General features: G+C 41.3%; 2 protein-coding genes across 2 annotated transcripts; one reads left to right on the top strand and one right to left on the bottom strand.

Annotated features, from left to right (window-relative positions):
- Nucleotides 1–483: 483 nt before the first annotated feature.
- Nucleotides 484–7,489, bottom strand: serinc2l (serine incorporator 2, like). The gene is made up of 10 exons (XM_072394544.1): nucleotides 7,371–7,489; nucleotides 6,398–6,559; nucleotides 5,995–6,182; nucleotides 5,789–5,868; nucleotides 4,849–4,986; nucleotides 4,230–4,399; nucleotides 4,044–4,134; nucleotides 3,046–3,193; nucleotides 2,752–2,961; nucleotides 484–2,185 (listed from the first exon to the last, which is right to left on the bottom strand). Exons 1-10 carry the CDS (start codon nucleotides 7,407–7,409, stop codon nucleotides 2,047–2,049), a joined length of 1,365 nt encoding a protein of 454 aa, XP_072250645.1. The 5' UTR covers nucleotides 7,410–7,489; the 3' UTR covers nucleotides 484–2,046.
- A 3,508-nt stretch (nucleotides 7,490–10,997) lies between these two features.
- On the top strand, nucleotides 10,998–14,310 carry stmn1b (stathmin 1b). Its single transcript, XM_072394543.1, has 5 exons — nucleotides 10,998–11,101; nucleotides 12,468–12,511; nucleotides 13,389–13,561; nucleotides 13,694–13,885; nucleotides 13,981–14,310. Exons 2-5 carry the CDS (start codon nucleotides 12,496–12,498, stop codon nucleotides 14,038–14,040), a joined length of 441 nt encoding a protein of 146 aa, XP_072250644.1. The 5' UTR covers nucleotides 10,998–11,101; nucleotides 12,468–12,495; the 3' UTR covers nucleotides 14,041–14,310.
- The last annotated feature ends 1,872 nt before the right edge of the window (nucleotides 14,311–16,182 follow it).

Below are 16,182 nucleotides of genomic sequence, written 5' to 3'. Positions count from 1 at the left end.
CTGTCAAAGAAGCATAACCAGTGAAGAATCAGCAAAAGGCAAGATATCAGTGGGTGATGTTTGATGACAGACAGCTGCTGCATGGAGAAAAATCAATGAGTCAGCCTGATGGTTTGCTTGTTTTCGACTTGCCTCTATACTGTACATGATGCTTCGCCCAGAGTACAGGACGTGCTGTGATGTGCCTCTGAGCCCCTCCCTGGTGGTGTCAAAATGTCTCATGGCTGAAGTTTATCAGGTGATGCACAGGAGAGTGTGACCAGACTGTCTGCACAGCGGTGACTGAGCAGGGATGCCGAATCACTCCCACCGAAAAGCCTAAATCACCCCAAAATACTCACATTTTAAATGCCTTGTCATCATCAGGCGTGAGGAAGAGTCACACCCCCCCCCCACCGTGTCTTTCCACAGACTTGTTTCCGTGGCTGTGATTAATCACGAGTGGACACAAGCAGAATAAACCTTACAATAACGCTCCATCGAGACAGAAAGTTCTCATCTTTATTAAAAGTGTTCATACATTTATTACAGTTATACTTCCTGTCAAAGACCAGTGCCTCATGGCATGCAATGACCGACTCACCACGATATAAGGGAAGGCAAATAAGCACATCGGCATTGGTGACACACTGTTTCTGAAACGCAGGACTACAAAAAGGCACTTATATGAAATGGATTACAGCGGTCATCCAGGCTAAATAAAAACCCTTACAGGGATCAAATGTACAAAAAAAAAGAACAAAGAAAGAAGACAAGGGTTTCAATTTATCACAACACTTTGAAAATCTCCATTCACAATACTCATATGTAGCCATAGCAACAGAATATTTCATTCATGTAGTTGCCCGTTTAGCTTTATGAAAAAGAACAAAATGAAAAACCGGGACATTACTTTTAAGGATTGTACCGAAGAACTGTTTTCGACATGTGCAAATATACTGATTCATTCTCATTTGAGTCCTATTAAAATTGAGGTAACTACTATTTAATGCATAAGTACTGTACCACCGTTACAACCGTCACATCACCATGACATTTTAACAGCATTTATCATCTGTGAAATGCATCATTAGTGTTTTTGAACAGTGCAACAATTCAATTTATTTGTTTTGCTTCGTTCACTTGACAGACTGCTGAAAATGATGACATTAACAAGAACGCCGGTAGTGTGGAGTTTATGTTTTCCCCCTGTGGAACCTTACAACTGCACGCTGCGTGATGCTGATCTGCTGTGGATCAATACAAGTCTCCCTGCTGCAGACAGACTGCTATAAAGGCAAAGATTGCTGCCCGTGGCTGTCCGACACTGTCAGACGTGGAAAAAACTTAGCACCAGGTATAAATTGTCTTAAACTGCAGCAGACATGGAAGAGCTGAGATTAGACTGGCTGTATATTAGGGCTCTCTGGCTCAAGGTGACACAGTCATGCTTATAGCTTAGCAGTACCAGGGAAACCCTGTTATGATCTACAGGGCGTGCCTTATTAGCCTTATCTAGCTCTCACACTCACCTCACTCGGGGGCTCCTGAGTAGGGTTCCCCTCGTCGCCCCCCGCAGTGCAGGAGTCCAGCTAATCAGGGGTATTCCAGATCTAGCCAATCAGAGAGGTTTGATCAGAAAATCCTTCAAAAACGGAATGATACATCTCAGGAACTAAGAAGGTGTCTTGTTGTTGAGTCACTGTTAAGAGTCCAGAAGGTAATTCAGGCACAAAGATAACAGAGCTTGTAAAAACACACCACAGAGGGGGGTAGTCACCTATCACTCTGAGCCATTGGCAAACCAAAAGAAATTCCTATGGCCGAAACCTTCATCAAAAAAACATAATCAACTTTCAAACTTATGTCGTGATTATCATTCTCAGTAAACCAGCCGAAGCTTTAAAACAACACAAGCACAAAAATAAGACTATTATAATAAGGTCATCATATGAAACAGATATAAAAAGAAATGATTCCATCTCGATCCTTTTGTAGCATCCTTCAAACTGCCCAATACGCAAGGCAGGAAAAAACCCCCAACAACAACCAGAGGACATGGCACGCTCAGTTGAACTCTCTTTCAGGGAAGATGAGAGGTGCAATCAGGGTCCAGAGGTAGAGACCCAGGCCCAGCCAGCTGGAGCTCATCTTCACCCACACAGCCGGCATACTGCTCTGCATGGCCTGCGTGGTGGTGTCTGGTCTGGGGGAGCACAGAGGGAAAAGCACAACTTAGTTGATGCTACCGCAGCCTCCTACACGCACCGAGGTTCATCCAAACTTAATTCAAGGCACATAAATGTTGGACGACTCTTTTCCTAAATGGAAACTCAATCTGTGCTCTGAGAAGGTAGAAAATTCTGGTAAAGTATGGCGCCCTCTGGTGGCTGGGTTAAGGTTTAAAGACGAATTAAGAATGTTTGGCAACGAACTCGAGCGTCAAACGGTAAGCTGGAAATCCTCTGATTTACAGCCAAGAATTTCCTCACTATAAAAAAAGAATTGTTTTAACATTCGTAGTGTGGATTTGGTTATTATCAAAACTCTCTAATCAGCTTCCTAACCGGAAGGCGTGCAGCACAACCACAGTGTTATCAGTTGCTGACGGAGAAACTCCACCGCAGCTCACAGGCGGCTGAAAGAGGTTCATTCAGAAGAGGCAAATACTGAACTTTCACTTCCTCGTCGCTGTTCTCCCTTTTGTAAGATCGATCTGTCTCACATCTGAACACCTCGTTGTTCAATTGTGTTCGGGTCACAAACACTTACTGGTACCAGTTGGTAAGAGTCATCATGATGTAAAGGGAGGCCAGACACAGGTGGAAGTGGAAAAAGGAGTAGCTGTAAGAGACTGCCTCCTCCTCGTTGTCGATGGCCCTGCGCATGCCGTCCTCTCCGACGACGCCCTCTCCTCCCGACCCTCTGCCCTCCTCTGTCTGCATCAGTTTGTTCACCTGGGTGTTACTGGATGACCGGATACTACCAGACACACACAGAGAAGTACATTACAATTTCAGTTGAAAGTGAAAAATATCTCGGTGGTTTCTGCACTGCTAAGCTCACCTGGCGTAAAGCGTGCAGAAGAGGAAGATGATCAAACCGACGATGCCCTGAGCGTCCCACCACTGCACCTGTCCCGTGCCGCTGTCGTGTGTTTCGGAGGCGCTGACATTTGAGACCAGACTCAACAAGCTGGGGTTACACTTGCGATCTAAAGCACGAGGTACACACATTCACACACTCGTGAGACATCACATTAGCCTCTTTTATATCTGAGCCAGTGAATGTTCGCAAATGTTTTAGAAAAACAGAAATTGGGCTCTTTGGGGAGAACAAGGATGACTCGTCCTTTCAGACAACACGGAGGACCACTTCTGTGTTGGGCTGCTGAGAGGCGCTTTCAGTGTCGTGTGTAAACGGCTCAAAGATGCCTACATGTGTAAGTCCTTCAGGGGTAAACTCGTGAAGTGCGCTTCAGAACCTCAGCCATGTTCGAAAACAGCCCCCAAAAACCTGTGAATCTTAACATTACAGCTAAAACCCGTAATTCCAAACCTCTGGGAGAAACAGGAAGTAGAATTAAAAGAACCATTTTAAAGGGCAAGTTTGAATTTTTTCTTAGAAATGACTGATTTTGCCCGTAAGCTCGTCAGTATTGGTTGTGCGTATTGAATTAAATAGCAGGAGCATTGTGTCGGGCCGGAAGGGTTAGAGCGCACAAATGGTGGTCCAGGTCTGAAAGGAAGATAAACACACATTCCGTATCAGATCTGAATGGGTTGAAGAAACCTAACCCTACATCTATTGCAATGCTACCTACGGTTGACATCCACTCAAAAGAGGCGGGTCACACGAACAGACACGAGGCAGGCGTGCTAAAACAAGCTAAATCAGCTCCTGGCTCATGAAGCGTATCAGGTTAAACTCACCTTTACTGTTAGAAAGCTGCAGCAGATTAACAGCAGGTGCACATATCAAAAGGACAAAGTGAGTAGAATAACAACTCAACATGCCGCCAAAGGTTTTAGGACGAGAATGGAATCAGACTTCAGGCGACTCACTTGGATTGTTGGTCATTGCAGACCAAGTGACGTACATGGTGTAGAGGGAGATGATCGAAGCCTGGAGCAGACCAGAGTGCGGCTGAGCTTCCTGTTTGCAACAGGACAAAAACACTCACATGTAACCCGTCAGCCTGCCTTCGAACAACCATTAACTGAAGTGTGCGACCCGTTCCAACGCTGTACCTGTATCTTAGGTAATATGGAGACGACGGAGATGATGACGCAGAAGATGAGGTTGAGGCTGATGAAGACTTTGTGTTCTGTGCAGTCGTCCGGCTGCGTGTAGTAAACGTAGAAGAGCACCACGGCAGCGAAAGCCAGAGCATAGTGGAGGACGGTGAAAGTCAGCAGTCCTGCAATAAACAAGAAGACATGAGTGACGTGAGTAGAGAAAGATGGACAGACACCTGATGCCGACTTGGACTTGGATCAAATATCTGTAATAAAAAAAAAAATAAATCTAATGTGGGAATGCCATGACTCCTGAACCTTGGCAGTTCAAATCTTTAGAAACTACATAAATGAGAGCCATTTTACAGCAGTAACAGCTTAGCATGTGACCATTGTTGACATAAAACAACTCTGCCTTTTTTGCTTCTATAAGTTGGATGACATCATCTGCAGTTTGGTTCTTCATAAATAGCCTCGATCATTTCACCTCCATACATGAGTCTATCTTTGATGTTTTTTCACCCACAGTCAACACTATTCAGACATAATATTAAATCATCATATTCATATCCAACCATCTTCAAATGTGTAACTCAAAACATAGAATCTTTCTTTTAGGAAACACCTTTACCTGCAAACCAACATTTGTTATCGGTCTCCTCAGCATTTTCCACCCAGATCTTGTTCCAGGAGTGGGCAAAGTCAATGAGGAGAATAAGCTGAATTAGAATGAAGATGAAGGATCCCACCAGTCCGAAGTAAAACCACACTGTTAAACAGAAAAGGCACAAACACAGGGGTATCTGTTACTGCTTAACAGTAATAAATATCAATGTATACGTACATATTTGACAGAGATACTGTTAAAGGGGAAAAAAAACTATATAGAAGCAAATAGAGCTTGGCAACATGACATCACATCACAACTGAGCAGCTGATGGATGTGTGCCATAGTATTTGGCAGCTGTACTTTTTGTTTTGGTAACATGTGACACATGTTGTCACAGACGCCATACGGCCTTCATTGTTCCATCTAGCCAAGAAGATACGTGTTTTGTTTGGTATGTTAGCAGGATGATTCAAAAAGTTTTTTGTGAGAAGGGGGACACGGCTCAATTCAGGGGAGGTCTACTTCTGATTACGACCCCAGAGTACAAGTTCGCTGAACGTGTGTGCCTGAGGTTTAAATCATTTTAGTACTGTCTGAGTGTTGAAACCAACTCCAGCCGGCATCAGTGCTGTGGTTTGCTATAAAGCGGTGCAGCGATACGGGGCACCACACCACACACTGTTGGTAAAAACATCTTGGGGTCATGCATTTGCTCTCATTTCAGTACTTCTTAAGCCTCTACACTTCCTGACGGTGTTCAATTTGTTTTGTTCAGACTGATGTTGACCTTAGTTGGATGGTATGAGCCCTCCAAACAGTTTAAGACTCAGCAACAATCTGCTCTTTTGTTTGGGTTTGTGGTTCCGCGTTATGGCAGCGCTGCCCTAATAAAGCAATTCGCTGTGACCGTGGTTACCAAACTCTACCGCAGCTTCTTCTCACTCAGCAGAGTTGTCAGTACCAGTATGAAATGTTCCGTCCGGGATGAAGAAAGCTCCCACGGTAATCCCAACCAGAATCAGAAATTTAAAGAACCAGAACCTGCAGAGACGAACATCAACAAACACGCCATCAGGTCAGACGGCAGAAGCAGAAGCATTGGAAGTTTCTAATCCAGCCAGTAGCTCTGAACCTCTGCGTACGATAACAGCCTAATGGAGCTCTTACCCGCTTTGAATAGCTGCTCGTGGGTCTTTACTGTTACGGACACGAATCATTATGACAGAGAACAGAAAGAAGAAGCAGGTCATGGCAAAACACATGCGGTACACAGACTTGTAGCCCACAATGACATCACAGTTGACCTGGTTTTCAATACCAGGTATAGATGTTCCTCCCTGACAGAATCCTGGGATCTATGAAAGGGAAGAAAACCAGATAAAACAAACACAATCAACAGCTTATCAACTGTAGATGCGTCAACACTAATACCTCCGGCTTCAAGTTATAAAAAACAATGAATCCTACTTTTATCAGGCATATGGAAGAAAATAAATGTTCCTCAGGAATCATCCCAAAGCAATTATTTTTATGTATAATAGGAATATAGCATTAAGCGCCCCAATCTCACTTTACGGAGCTGTGTTTCCATTCCAGGAAGGATCATGATGACAGACACCATGGTCCCCAGCAGCAGAAAGAAAGAGAAGACCAGCCGTGTGACTGTGGAGTTGTTGGAGGAGGGACAGCAGCCGCACAAAAGACATGGAGCTGAGCCGCAGAGACAGGAGGCCTGTGAGGGGACACACACAAAGACAGTCGAGACTTTGGGTAAGACGGGGTTTTAAAACGATATCAACCAAGAGTGAATGAATGCTGTCAACTGCTCGCTGAGGCACAAAACAAATCACAAGTAGGTCGAAAGCTGGTAAATTATTAATCATGATGGTAAAGATCCGAGACCACACCCACTTATCTGGGTCACTTACTAAATGCTTGGTCAAATCTAGTGAAATGGGCATATATAATGTCAAATAAACCAAAAGGATAACTGGCCTCTGGCTTCTAAGTTGTCACAGTTCACCCACACAGAAAGAGACAGGATTTATCTGCCCTGTTTTAACTGGCAAAGCAACTCCAGGTCTGAAGCAGCAATGACTGTGGCGTTGCTTCTGAAGGTGTTCATTTACGAGAGCTAATATAACACACTTTGCATTTAGTCCGTTAACTGCTCGAACTGTCTAACATAACTACATGGTGTTAATGTTTCTCATCAACGTTGTGCAACTGGCCTGCCCAGTTCTGACACTTCCTTAGTCATTATCTATTTATACTGCTGACTAGCTTAACAAGCTTCCTTGGTTTTAATATACATACAGTGAATAGCTACATATCTAATGCAGTTAGAAACGGACCTTGACTCGTTAACTGGTTCGTTCAAGTAAAGGATTTTTACGTTAATGTTAACGGTCACGTAGTTAGGACTAAACTAACAAGGTTAGCACTATTTTCCAATGTTAGTTTAACCTGACGACAGAACACGAGAGAACAAAAGCCTCTATCTGATAAATAGAATAACAGTGGTGTTAACATGAGGTACTTACACAACTAGCTAAAGAACACAAGGCCAAGCAAGCCCCCATTTTGACACAATATTGCTGAGATGTTGAGCTGTTTTTCCGACGTCTCCTTTAGAGCTGCGACTGACGCTGGCAAAACACACACAGAACCGGAAGTCAGTCGACAGTTTTTCGAAATAAAACTCCACGGTTGACTTGGGTTGAACTGATTACGACAGTATGCGCCCTCTAGCATATTGATCGAAGAACAAAGTGTGTTCAGTCAGATGCCTCTTCAGCTGCAACAACAAAGAGCATTTGCAGGTCATTCCAAGGGCGTACGTTTGATAGGGACACTTCCCAGCAACATGTTATGGTGTCACACACTTTTCCATAGTAGAATAAGTGTTTACGATAGGCTACAAGGCCACCATTGTGTGGGCAGTTGGCGACTAACTACTCTCTGAGTAGTGAAATAACTTTTGATGTCTCTTTTCTTTTTGACATTTTCTATTTACAGAGCAGAAACACGGGTAAAAATATTAATGTGAGGATTTACTTCATAATTTTGGCATTGGGGGGGACCAAATCTCTCTCTCTCTCTCTCTCTCTCTCTCTCTCTCTCTCTCTCTCTATATATATATATATATATATATATATATACATATATATATATACGAATAAGTTTGTGAAAAATATTACATTCAATGCATTATGTAAAAAAATTATATATTAGAATATTATCAAAAATATTGCTGGGGACAACTCTGTCTTTCCCAAACTTTGGTTGTGACTTGTCCCTATGGTTCCTATGCAAACTTACGCCATTGGGTCATTCCTTCCCACAACAATAGCTCCATAGGATTACTTTTTACAATGATTTATGGCTGATAAATGAATTATCTGTATTCTTTATGCTGTAAAATAATATCCCTCTTCAAGATTGATCAAGCATTAGTCAATTCAATGCACTGGAAAGCAGACAAAACATTTCAGTAGAACCACACAACTTCAGTGTGGGCACCTCGTGTTTTATCACAATTGCGGGTTGTGTTTAAAACATAGTCATAACTAAAAGTAACCATATTCTACTGGAAAGCATTATATTGGATTGTTTAACCTCAGGAACTGCTTTTCTCTTTTTCCTTAAATCCAATTGATCAGAGAAAAAGCAGGTGGTCAGTTTCTTTTTAATATAAACCAAGTTCTGTCAGCTCTTCGGCATAACCACGAACCGCTGTGAGTCTTCTGTAATCACTGCGTTGTTCTCATAGTGGCAGCCTAACTTGCCCGGCAGCAGCAGTTGGCAGCTGCTATGTGCATCTTTGTCTTATTGTTCATGGGATGAAGCTTCCAGAATCACCACTCTTTCATCACTTACTCCAAGGAATGACTTGTAGTTTTCCCCTTCAGTAAGAGTTGCAACAAAGGAGACATAAAAGACAGGGGAAAAAAAGTTTCTTGTTTTGGCTCTTTAAAGACTGTTGTTGGATGTTAGAAAGGTGTTAAAAAGGGGTTTCTGGCACAACAACTTCCAGTGTAAGCGGGAGGGGAGGGACAAGCCAAAAGAGGTGAAAACTCCTGCAGCCCAAAGCAAAAGTATACAACAACAAACCCAGACTTTAATTTACACCATGCCTGGAATATATGACTTAAATCTAATGACAAAAACAACTGTCTGAGGAATTCTGCTTCCAAAAAAATCACCACATGTAATCACTGTAATGCATGGAAAGGAAACAGCTGGTTGCAGATTTGTTTCCCAGTTATATTACCGTAAAACATACATATTAGTTTGAGCTGTTAGTATGAGCAGAAAGTATGGCCTATTGCAAGGTTTTATGCATCAGGACATAATAAACAAACTCATATGGCCCTTACCAGGTGCTTAAATTTGATAAATACAACCTCAGACGAACAACATATTACACCATTTCATAATTTATTCAAAATGAACTTAGCTGAAATGCTGAAGCAGTGTGTGAAAAACATACTTACGTACACTGGCACTGCTACCATAGGAATTAAGAGGGTAAATAGTCATCAGATGCTGCTAATCAAACACACTTAATCAGTTTGATATGTTTTGTCAGTCTGCTGGTCTTGAGCATTCAGATATGTGTTAACACAATGCCAAGGAGGAAGGATATCAGCAATGATCTTAGGGATACAATACTTACTACCAATCAATCCGGGAAAGGTTAAAAGGTCAGAAAATTTGGAGTTCATCTGTCATGGTCTGTGAATTTTGTTGTTTCTGGCTCTACTATCCTATTGTTCTGATTTCCACAATTTTGTGTTTTATGGTTATTTGCTTTTGCTCTCATGTTTTGTTTGTATTATCTTTGAATCTTTTACTCTAGAGCCTGTTTTCCTCAGCTGATGTTGCTTTCTGCAACCAACCTATTGTTAGTCATTCCCTCCCTCTTATGCTCAGAGAAATTTGAAAAAAAAAGAAAACAAGTATCATCTCAGACTCAGCTCAGTTAGCATGCAAAAGGTAAACGTTCGTGGCAGTATAGTCAGAAAAACCCTGAGCAAGTATGGCTTGCTTTTGACGGGTTGTCAGGAAAAAGCCCTTTCTTTCTAAAAAAAGAACATGGCAGCACAGCTTAAGTTTGCAAAGTTGCATCTGAACAAACCACAACACTTCTGTGGTTTTGTTCAGTATTGTGCTATTGTATCATAAGGAAGACTGGCTTTCAAATCTTTTGTTGCACTGTACACGATGTGTGACAAAGTTAAACCGAACAATTTGGACAGTCAAGAGCAAAGTGAAGATGTTTGACCATACTGCACAGTGCCACATTTGAAAAAGAAAAAACAACCAAAAAAACAAACACAGCATAACAGCTCAAACGCCTCATACCAACTGTCAAGCACGGTGGTGGAGGCGTTGTCATTTGAGCTTGTTTTGCAGCCACAGGACCTGGGCACCTTGCAGTCATTGAGTTGCACATGAACGCCTCGGTGCATTCATGTTGTATTTGAGACCGAGCAGCTCACCAGTTTTTGTGTGCAAGTCATGAGACAGAAAAGAAAGAGGAACACAGTAACACTGTTTGATCTTCCAATTATCCATGTCTCAATTTTAAAATCACCTTTAACATTACGTTATCACCTTATCACATTTAATAACTTGATGGAGAACCTTCATCAAGTCATTAAATCCCCATGAACAATGAGGTTGCACCACTCTACCCAAACACAAGTAACATTGCTGTAACAATATATGCAACACAGATTTGTGTTTGTAAATTACTTTTTTTATATAACAAAAGAAAACACAATTAATTCATATATCATATCAAGGAAATATTCAGATCTTATTGGTTTTACACAGCATGAGATACATAACTGTGGAGATTTAAAGCCAGTCTCAAGAAATGTAATGAAAATGCTGCATTTATCTTCAAATGGCGTATACACATATATAACTTAAGTTTTACATAATAAAACACAGACCAACATAGTTATAGTTTGATTTCACGAACATTTACACCAGAGGTATATAGCTCTGATTTACACCACGTTGACGTCAGGGTGCCAGCTTGGGTGACTGGCCCATACGAGCAGGCTCCCTCCACCTTCCTTCTCGCGCTCGCAGCTTCAACACCTGCTGTGATTGGTGAATTTGGACCAATGACAACACATATCACTAGTGACGTAGAGGGTCAGTGGGTTTGTGCGCGAAGGTGCAGATGTTGGCGGTTTGAATAGAGAGAAGAAGAAGGTAGAAAAGATCTGCTGCTCTTCAGGCTGAACTGCACTTGACGGTGAGAACAATAGCACCACGCAAATGAATAACCCTGCTCTCTGACCGCTCGGAAAAGGCGTTTTAGTCGTGTTAAAAGTCGTTTGGCTCCTTATTTTTTTGCAGCGTTCAGGGTTTTGCTCCATGTATCTGAAGTCACTTTCAGTAATTAACAGAGTTAATTGTTATGGCCGCTGTTCAACAAAAGCCTTTCAGTGCATTAAAAATTTACATACACTTAGATATACACCTGAAAATACAACTGTAAAAGTTATATTGCATGCTTCCTTTAAACATCTGTCGAGTTGAGTCAATTAAGTCATTTCCAGCAGATTTGGCTGACTCATATTGTTTTTGTTTCATTGTTATGTTACGCTAAAACGAGCTTTTACTCGCGAAATCACATCACGCTGATCTGTTTGTAGTTAAGTTTCGTCATTTTTGTCTCGATTTTCGATATCATATGTTCTTAATTAGGCTTCAGAAATAATGCCTCCGTTTCCAGGAGTTTGTGTGTCTAAGGAGGACTTGTACAGCAGTTCAATTTCCCCTCCCCCGCCATTTTTGTAACTCTTGCAGAGGTGTTATGCTCAACCTCGAGCAGAGGGGACAGAGTCGAAAAGCCTTACCCCACGGGTAACTCACCATATCGGCTTTGTTTGGGACGCGTCGGACATGTGGAGAACTTGTTTTGCCAGACATGTCATATCAGGTTGTGACTGGTAACTAAAACTGATTTGTAACTTCATAACTCACTTTTACCTTTTTGTGAGAAAGTACCTAATATCTTATCTTTTCTTCTATTTAGAAGATTGATTGTGATGTCCACACACGTGGCTAATCTTGCCTTCAAAACGTTGTTTCTTTCATATTGACATCTTAAAAGAGAAAAACAATCGCACACCGACGTTTATCGAGCCATTAGTTTATAGGTGTTTATTAAACCGCATTTGTCCAGTGGGCATTTATGCAAATCAAGTTCTATCCAAGCAGAAAGTGCTTTTTTTGCATATGTAAATATAAAATCTCAGAGGCCAAAAGAAAAAACGTCTTGAGATGATGATAATTATGTGTATTTTTGTTCTCATACTTAGTCAGATATCTCAACACGCCAAACGTCTGTGTGTATCCGAAATGTTTTTACAGATAGATTTTCTGGTAAACGTTTCAAAGCCTGAATAAGTGAATATTTTCTTCCTAAGCAGGGTGATTATTGTTAATATTTTTACCAAGCTGTGACAGTCTGTTTTTATAGGTGCAAGAATGCAATCTGTTATTTTTAAGCTCGATTTTATGCAATGTCCAGATTGCCTATTATATCTACAATATGCTGCGTTGTTTTTGTAAAGAAATTCATGTACAAGTTTTATTTCTGTTTTTTTCTGCAGTGGAATTAAAGACAACTTTTCCGCTAAAATGGAAAGCTGCGCTGGTAAGTGCAAACTGTAGCAATTCAGTAGTTACTCTTCAGCCTTTGGACCCTCTTGTGTTTCCAGCAGCATTTTCTGATGCGTGTTTTGAATATTCTCTTCTAATATTAATGACAAATTCACAATGCTACCGCATGGATTATTGTTCTGTTTTTCCTTTTTCCCCTGACCGCTTTGTCAAAGATTGACGATATAAATAAATTAATAAAGAAATAGATAAATAAGTATACAGTTTATCCTGGCAAACAACAAATCTCCAGAGAAACACTTGCACTTCACTGCTTTCTCAAGACAGTTGTGCTATTCTACTAAAAGCTAACAATACATGAGCTCAGGAGACGGACGTAATGCTCTGATTCAAGTCCTGATTGGTTGAAAGTTATCTCAAGCCGGCTACAGCTGGGAGGGGCCAGCAACATAAACCTTAAATAGCAAAGAATCACAAGTGAATAGCTCAAGACAGCAGCTGCGCGGTGCAGTCTTTACTATTTATCGCTTAGTGTCACTGCATCACAAAGCAGGTCTTTGTCCACTGTGACTTCTGCCTTTTCAACAGCAGAGCAAAGCTAAAAGACCAGCAACAGCTCCACCGCAACGTCAAGCAGTCTGCAGCTCAGGTTGTTCCACGTGTTTTTTCAGGCTGCAAAACGCTATAACGTGCAGATATGCCTTTGCAAGGCAACAATGTTGAGAACTTTGAGGAGCTGCTCGGCCCTCCACTGTTTATAGTCCATCAAATCTTAACACAGTGTCGATAATTGGTCCATCGTTTACAATGATCGGTCCAAATATTACAATGCAATCTTCCCCTTTTGTAGATATGCAGTAAAGTAACCATCATTGCACCAGAGAGCACTAAACTCATTTTCTGTTGTACAGACATCCAAGTGAAGGAGCTGAACAAGCGCGCATCAGGTCAAGCATTCGAGGTCATCCTGAGCCCCTCGACTCCTGATGCTAAAGTGGAGTTTCTGTTGTCCCCCAACAAGAAAAGGGAAACATCACTTGATGAGATTAAGAAGAAACTGACGGCTGCAGAGGAAAGACGCAGGGTATCTTGAGAGGCAACATTAATTGCTTAAAGTTGTGAGAAAACGCATCAAGCGCGGGATTTAAAGTTCACGCTGTGCTAATTAACTGAAAAGAGGATCTCTTTTGTGATTTCTTTCTTTATTTTTTGTCAGAGCCACGAGGCCGAAGTGCTGAAACATTTAGCAGAGAAACGAGAGCATGAGAGGGAGGTGATCCAGAAGGCTATGGAGGAAAGCTGCAACTTCAGCAAGCTGGCACAGGAGAAGCTCAATCAGAAGATGGAGGCAAACAAAGAGAACCGCACTGCCCGCATGGCAGCTCTGAACGAGAAGTTCAAGGAGAAGGTGAGGTCTTAGTCCTGCACCGATGCGTCCTGATGTTTGAAATTGAGAAAATACTAATGCTACGATTTTTCCCTTTTTTTTTAAAAAAAAAACAGGACAAGAAGCTTCAAGAAGTGAGGAAGAACAAGGAGGCAAAGAAAGATACCGAGAACTAATTTGTTCATGGTCTTGAAAGCTGTCTTTACGTGTCCAAAGATAAGCTATATTTTCTGGAATCCTCCTCAAATCTTCATACTGTTGGAAATCATTATGCTGTTGAATATACTGTTAGATTTAGTGTTGATGGAGCCTGACTTTTTTTTATTCTCCTACATTTCTCTTTGGCAGCTGATTACTCTGTATCTTTTTGAGGCATTTGCTTTTGTTAAATTGTTTTTTATACTTACCAAAGTTGAAATACACAATGCTGGAAGGTTCTCTCGGTTTGTGTATCGTTTTTGACGAGCAACATAATAAGAATTGAGCGAGTTGTAACATCTTCTGCTGTATGCTGCTGCTCGTCTGTTAATAAATACTTGGACACTGCTGAAAAACTACTGGCAGGCGTCTTTTTTTGAACGAAATAAAAGAATCGGTGCGAGAGGTCTCACTATTAAAGACACAAAACGGATTGTGGCATTTATTTGTACTCATTCCAGTGTTTAAATATAATTTATGTAAATGTAATCAGCATTTGTTAGCCAGTGTTTTTTTTTTTTTTTTTTTTTAATGAATTGCTGATCTGATTGTGCAGGCATGACCACATCGAACAAACTTACGCCTACACTATTACGCAGAGGTTTCCTTTTAGTTTGACAAAAAAGAGTTTTATGTTACTTGTACTTCCTGATTCTCCTGTTGTGTTTGCCACGAATGCCTGCAGATGGAGCCAAGATTTCACTTCCAAGTTTTTGTTTTTTTTTTCTTTTTTAAAAATAACTCTGTTAGAAAGATTCAGAGCAAGAGTCGGCTAAATCATCAGTCTCCACTTTGATTATTAGTTAAATGTTTTGCCTGCTGATAGTAAAATAAGGGAGTGTTAGGTTAGTCCACGGATTCATTCATAAGTCATAAGTGTTGCATGCTCTACTTTTCTTTCCAAGAGGAGGCTTTGCAATCAGGAAAAAAAGTGCCTAACACCTATCTGTGAGTTGCATAGAAAGAATAACATGCATTTGACTAAAGGAATTCCTCGACTTATTGGCCGTTAGATACGAACATATCCGACTCGTGATGGCTCACAGGTAGAGTTCTTTTACATACACTGATATTCAAAACACTCGTATCAAGACTGAGCGGCTCGGTGGGTGCAGCACTCTGTTGTAAGGCTTCGGGTGAAAACGCATTGATGAACACACGAATCATTTGACTCCCTTGGTGTTTGGGCTGGACGGATTTTTAAAAAAAGCTTCCTGCCGTGCGATCAGCTGTGTTGGGTTTGTTTATCCCTGCTTGCATCTTGCTCAGGCTTGCAGTTACTGGCAAGCCTGTCACCCAAGTTTGAAAAAGCAACGCACGTTCAAAAATTTCGCGTGTGAGTGCTCAACGATTTCTCCAGAGCAGCTTGGCAAGTCTGATTAGTTCACATCTAAGCCATTTAGACTTTTATCTCTTGTATTTGGGCTATTACACCTCTTGTCTGTTAGAGTCATAGAAATCACATTCTAATCTGAAAAAAAATTAAAAAATGACAGTAATGGTAAGTGTTTGACACTTTAGCTATTTGAATTTCATTAAGTGCAAATTCAAAATAACGATAAATTCTTCTCGTAAATCACAATGTGAACCTGTACTATAATTTTTTTTCTTTTCCCGTAACAAAGAGGAGAAAACATCTCTCTTATGCTTAAATGCAAACTTTCCATTAAAATACACACACAGGTCCCAGGTAATCTTAACACATGACCATCCTTTTCACACAAGTTTAGCCTGTTTTCCAATTCAACACAATGTGCTCTCCATAAGATTGTTTAGATTGTAAGATTGTTTCATAAGATTGCGGGACTATTGTTTGCGTTTGAGGCTGCACTGCCCAACAAACCCTCGCAGTGCGATACAATCCCTCTTTGTCATGTGTTTGGAGGAAACTGCTGGGCTCATCAGCCCAGAATGATATCCCAGGGTGCTGTGTTCCTTGCCTGTTTGGCCACACGGGACCAAAGCTGGCTCCGTTTCAGCAACCTTTTCTCAGCCTTTTCTGGATGTTGGGAATGACTTTTTCCTCTCTGGTCCAAGACATACTGTACTGATCATCAGTTTACAGCTTGTGCTATCCAAAGCTGACTGTTTTCAGGTCAGGACGTGGATCATCCCAGTGT

The sequence above is a fragment of the Leuresthes tenuis genome, unplaced genomic scaffold (genome assembly GCF_036924035.1).
Source record: "Leuresthes tenuis unplaced genomic scaffold, fLeuTen1.0.hap1 SCAF_10, whole genome shotgun sequence".
NCBI classification, from domain to species: domain Eukaryota; kingdom Metazoa; phylum Chordata; class Actinopteri; order Atheriniformes; family Atherinopsidae; genus Leuresthes; species Leuresthes tenuis.
This window is presented reverse-complemented; position numbering and strand designations above follow the sequence as displayed.

Excerpts from the sequence above, each read along its gene's own strand:
- serinc2l (XM_072394544.1), bottom strand. The coding sequence starts at position 7,409 with ATGGGGGCTTGCTTGGCCTTGTGTTCTTTAGCTAGTTGT. Across the intron at positions 6,560-7,370 it reads TGTGTTCTTTAGCTAGTTGT|GCCTCCTGTCTCTGCGGCTC; the intron begins GTAAGTACCTCA and ends GTCCCCTCACAG. Across the intron at positions 2,186-2,751 it reads ACTCTTACCAACTGGTACCA|ACCAGACACCACCACGCAGG; the intron begins GTAAGTGTTTGT and ends GTGCTCCCCCAG.
- stmn1b (XM_072394543.1), top strand. Across the intron at positions 13,562-13,693 it reads CTGCAGAGGAAAGACGCAGG|AGCCACGAGGCCGAAGTGCT; the intron begins GTATCTTGAGAG and ends ATTTTTTGTCAG. Across the intron at positions 13,886-13,980 it reads ACGAGAAGTTCAAGGAGAAG|GACAAGAAGCTTCAAGAAGT; the intron begins GTGAGGTCTTAG and ends AAAAAAAAACAG.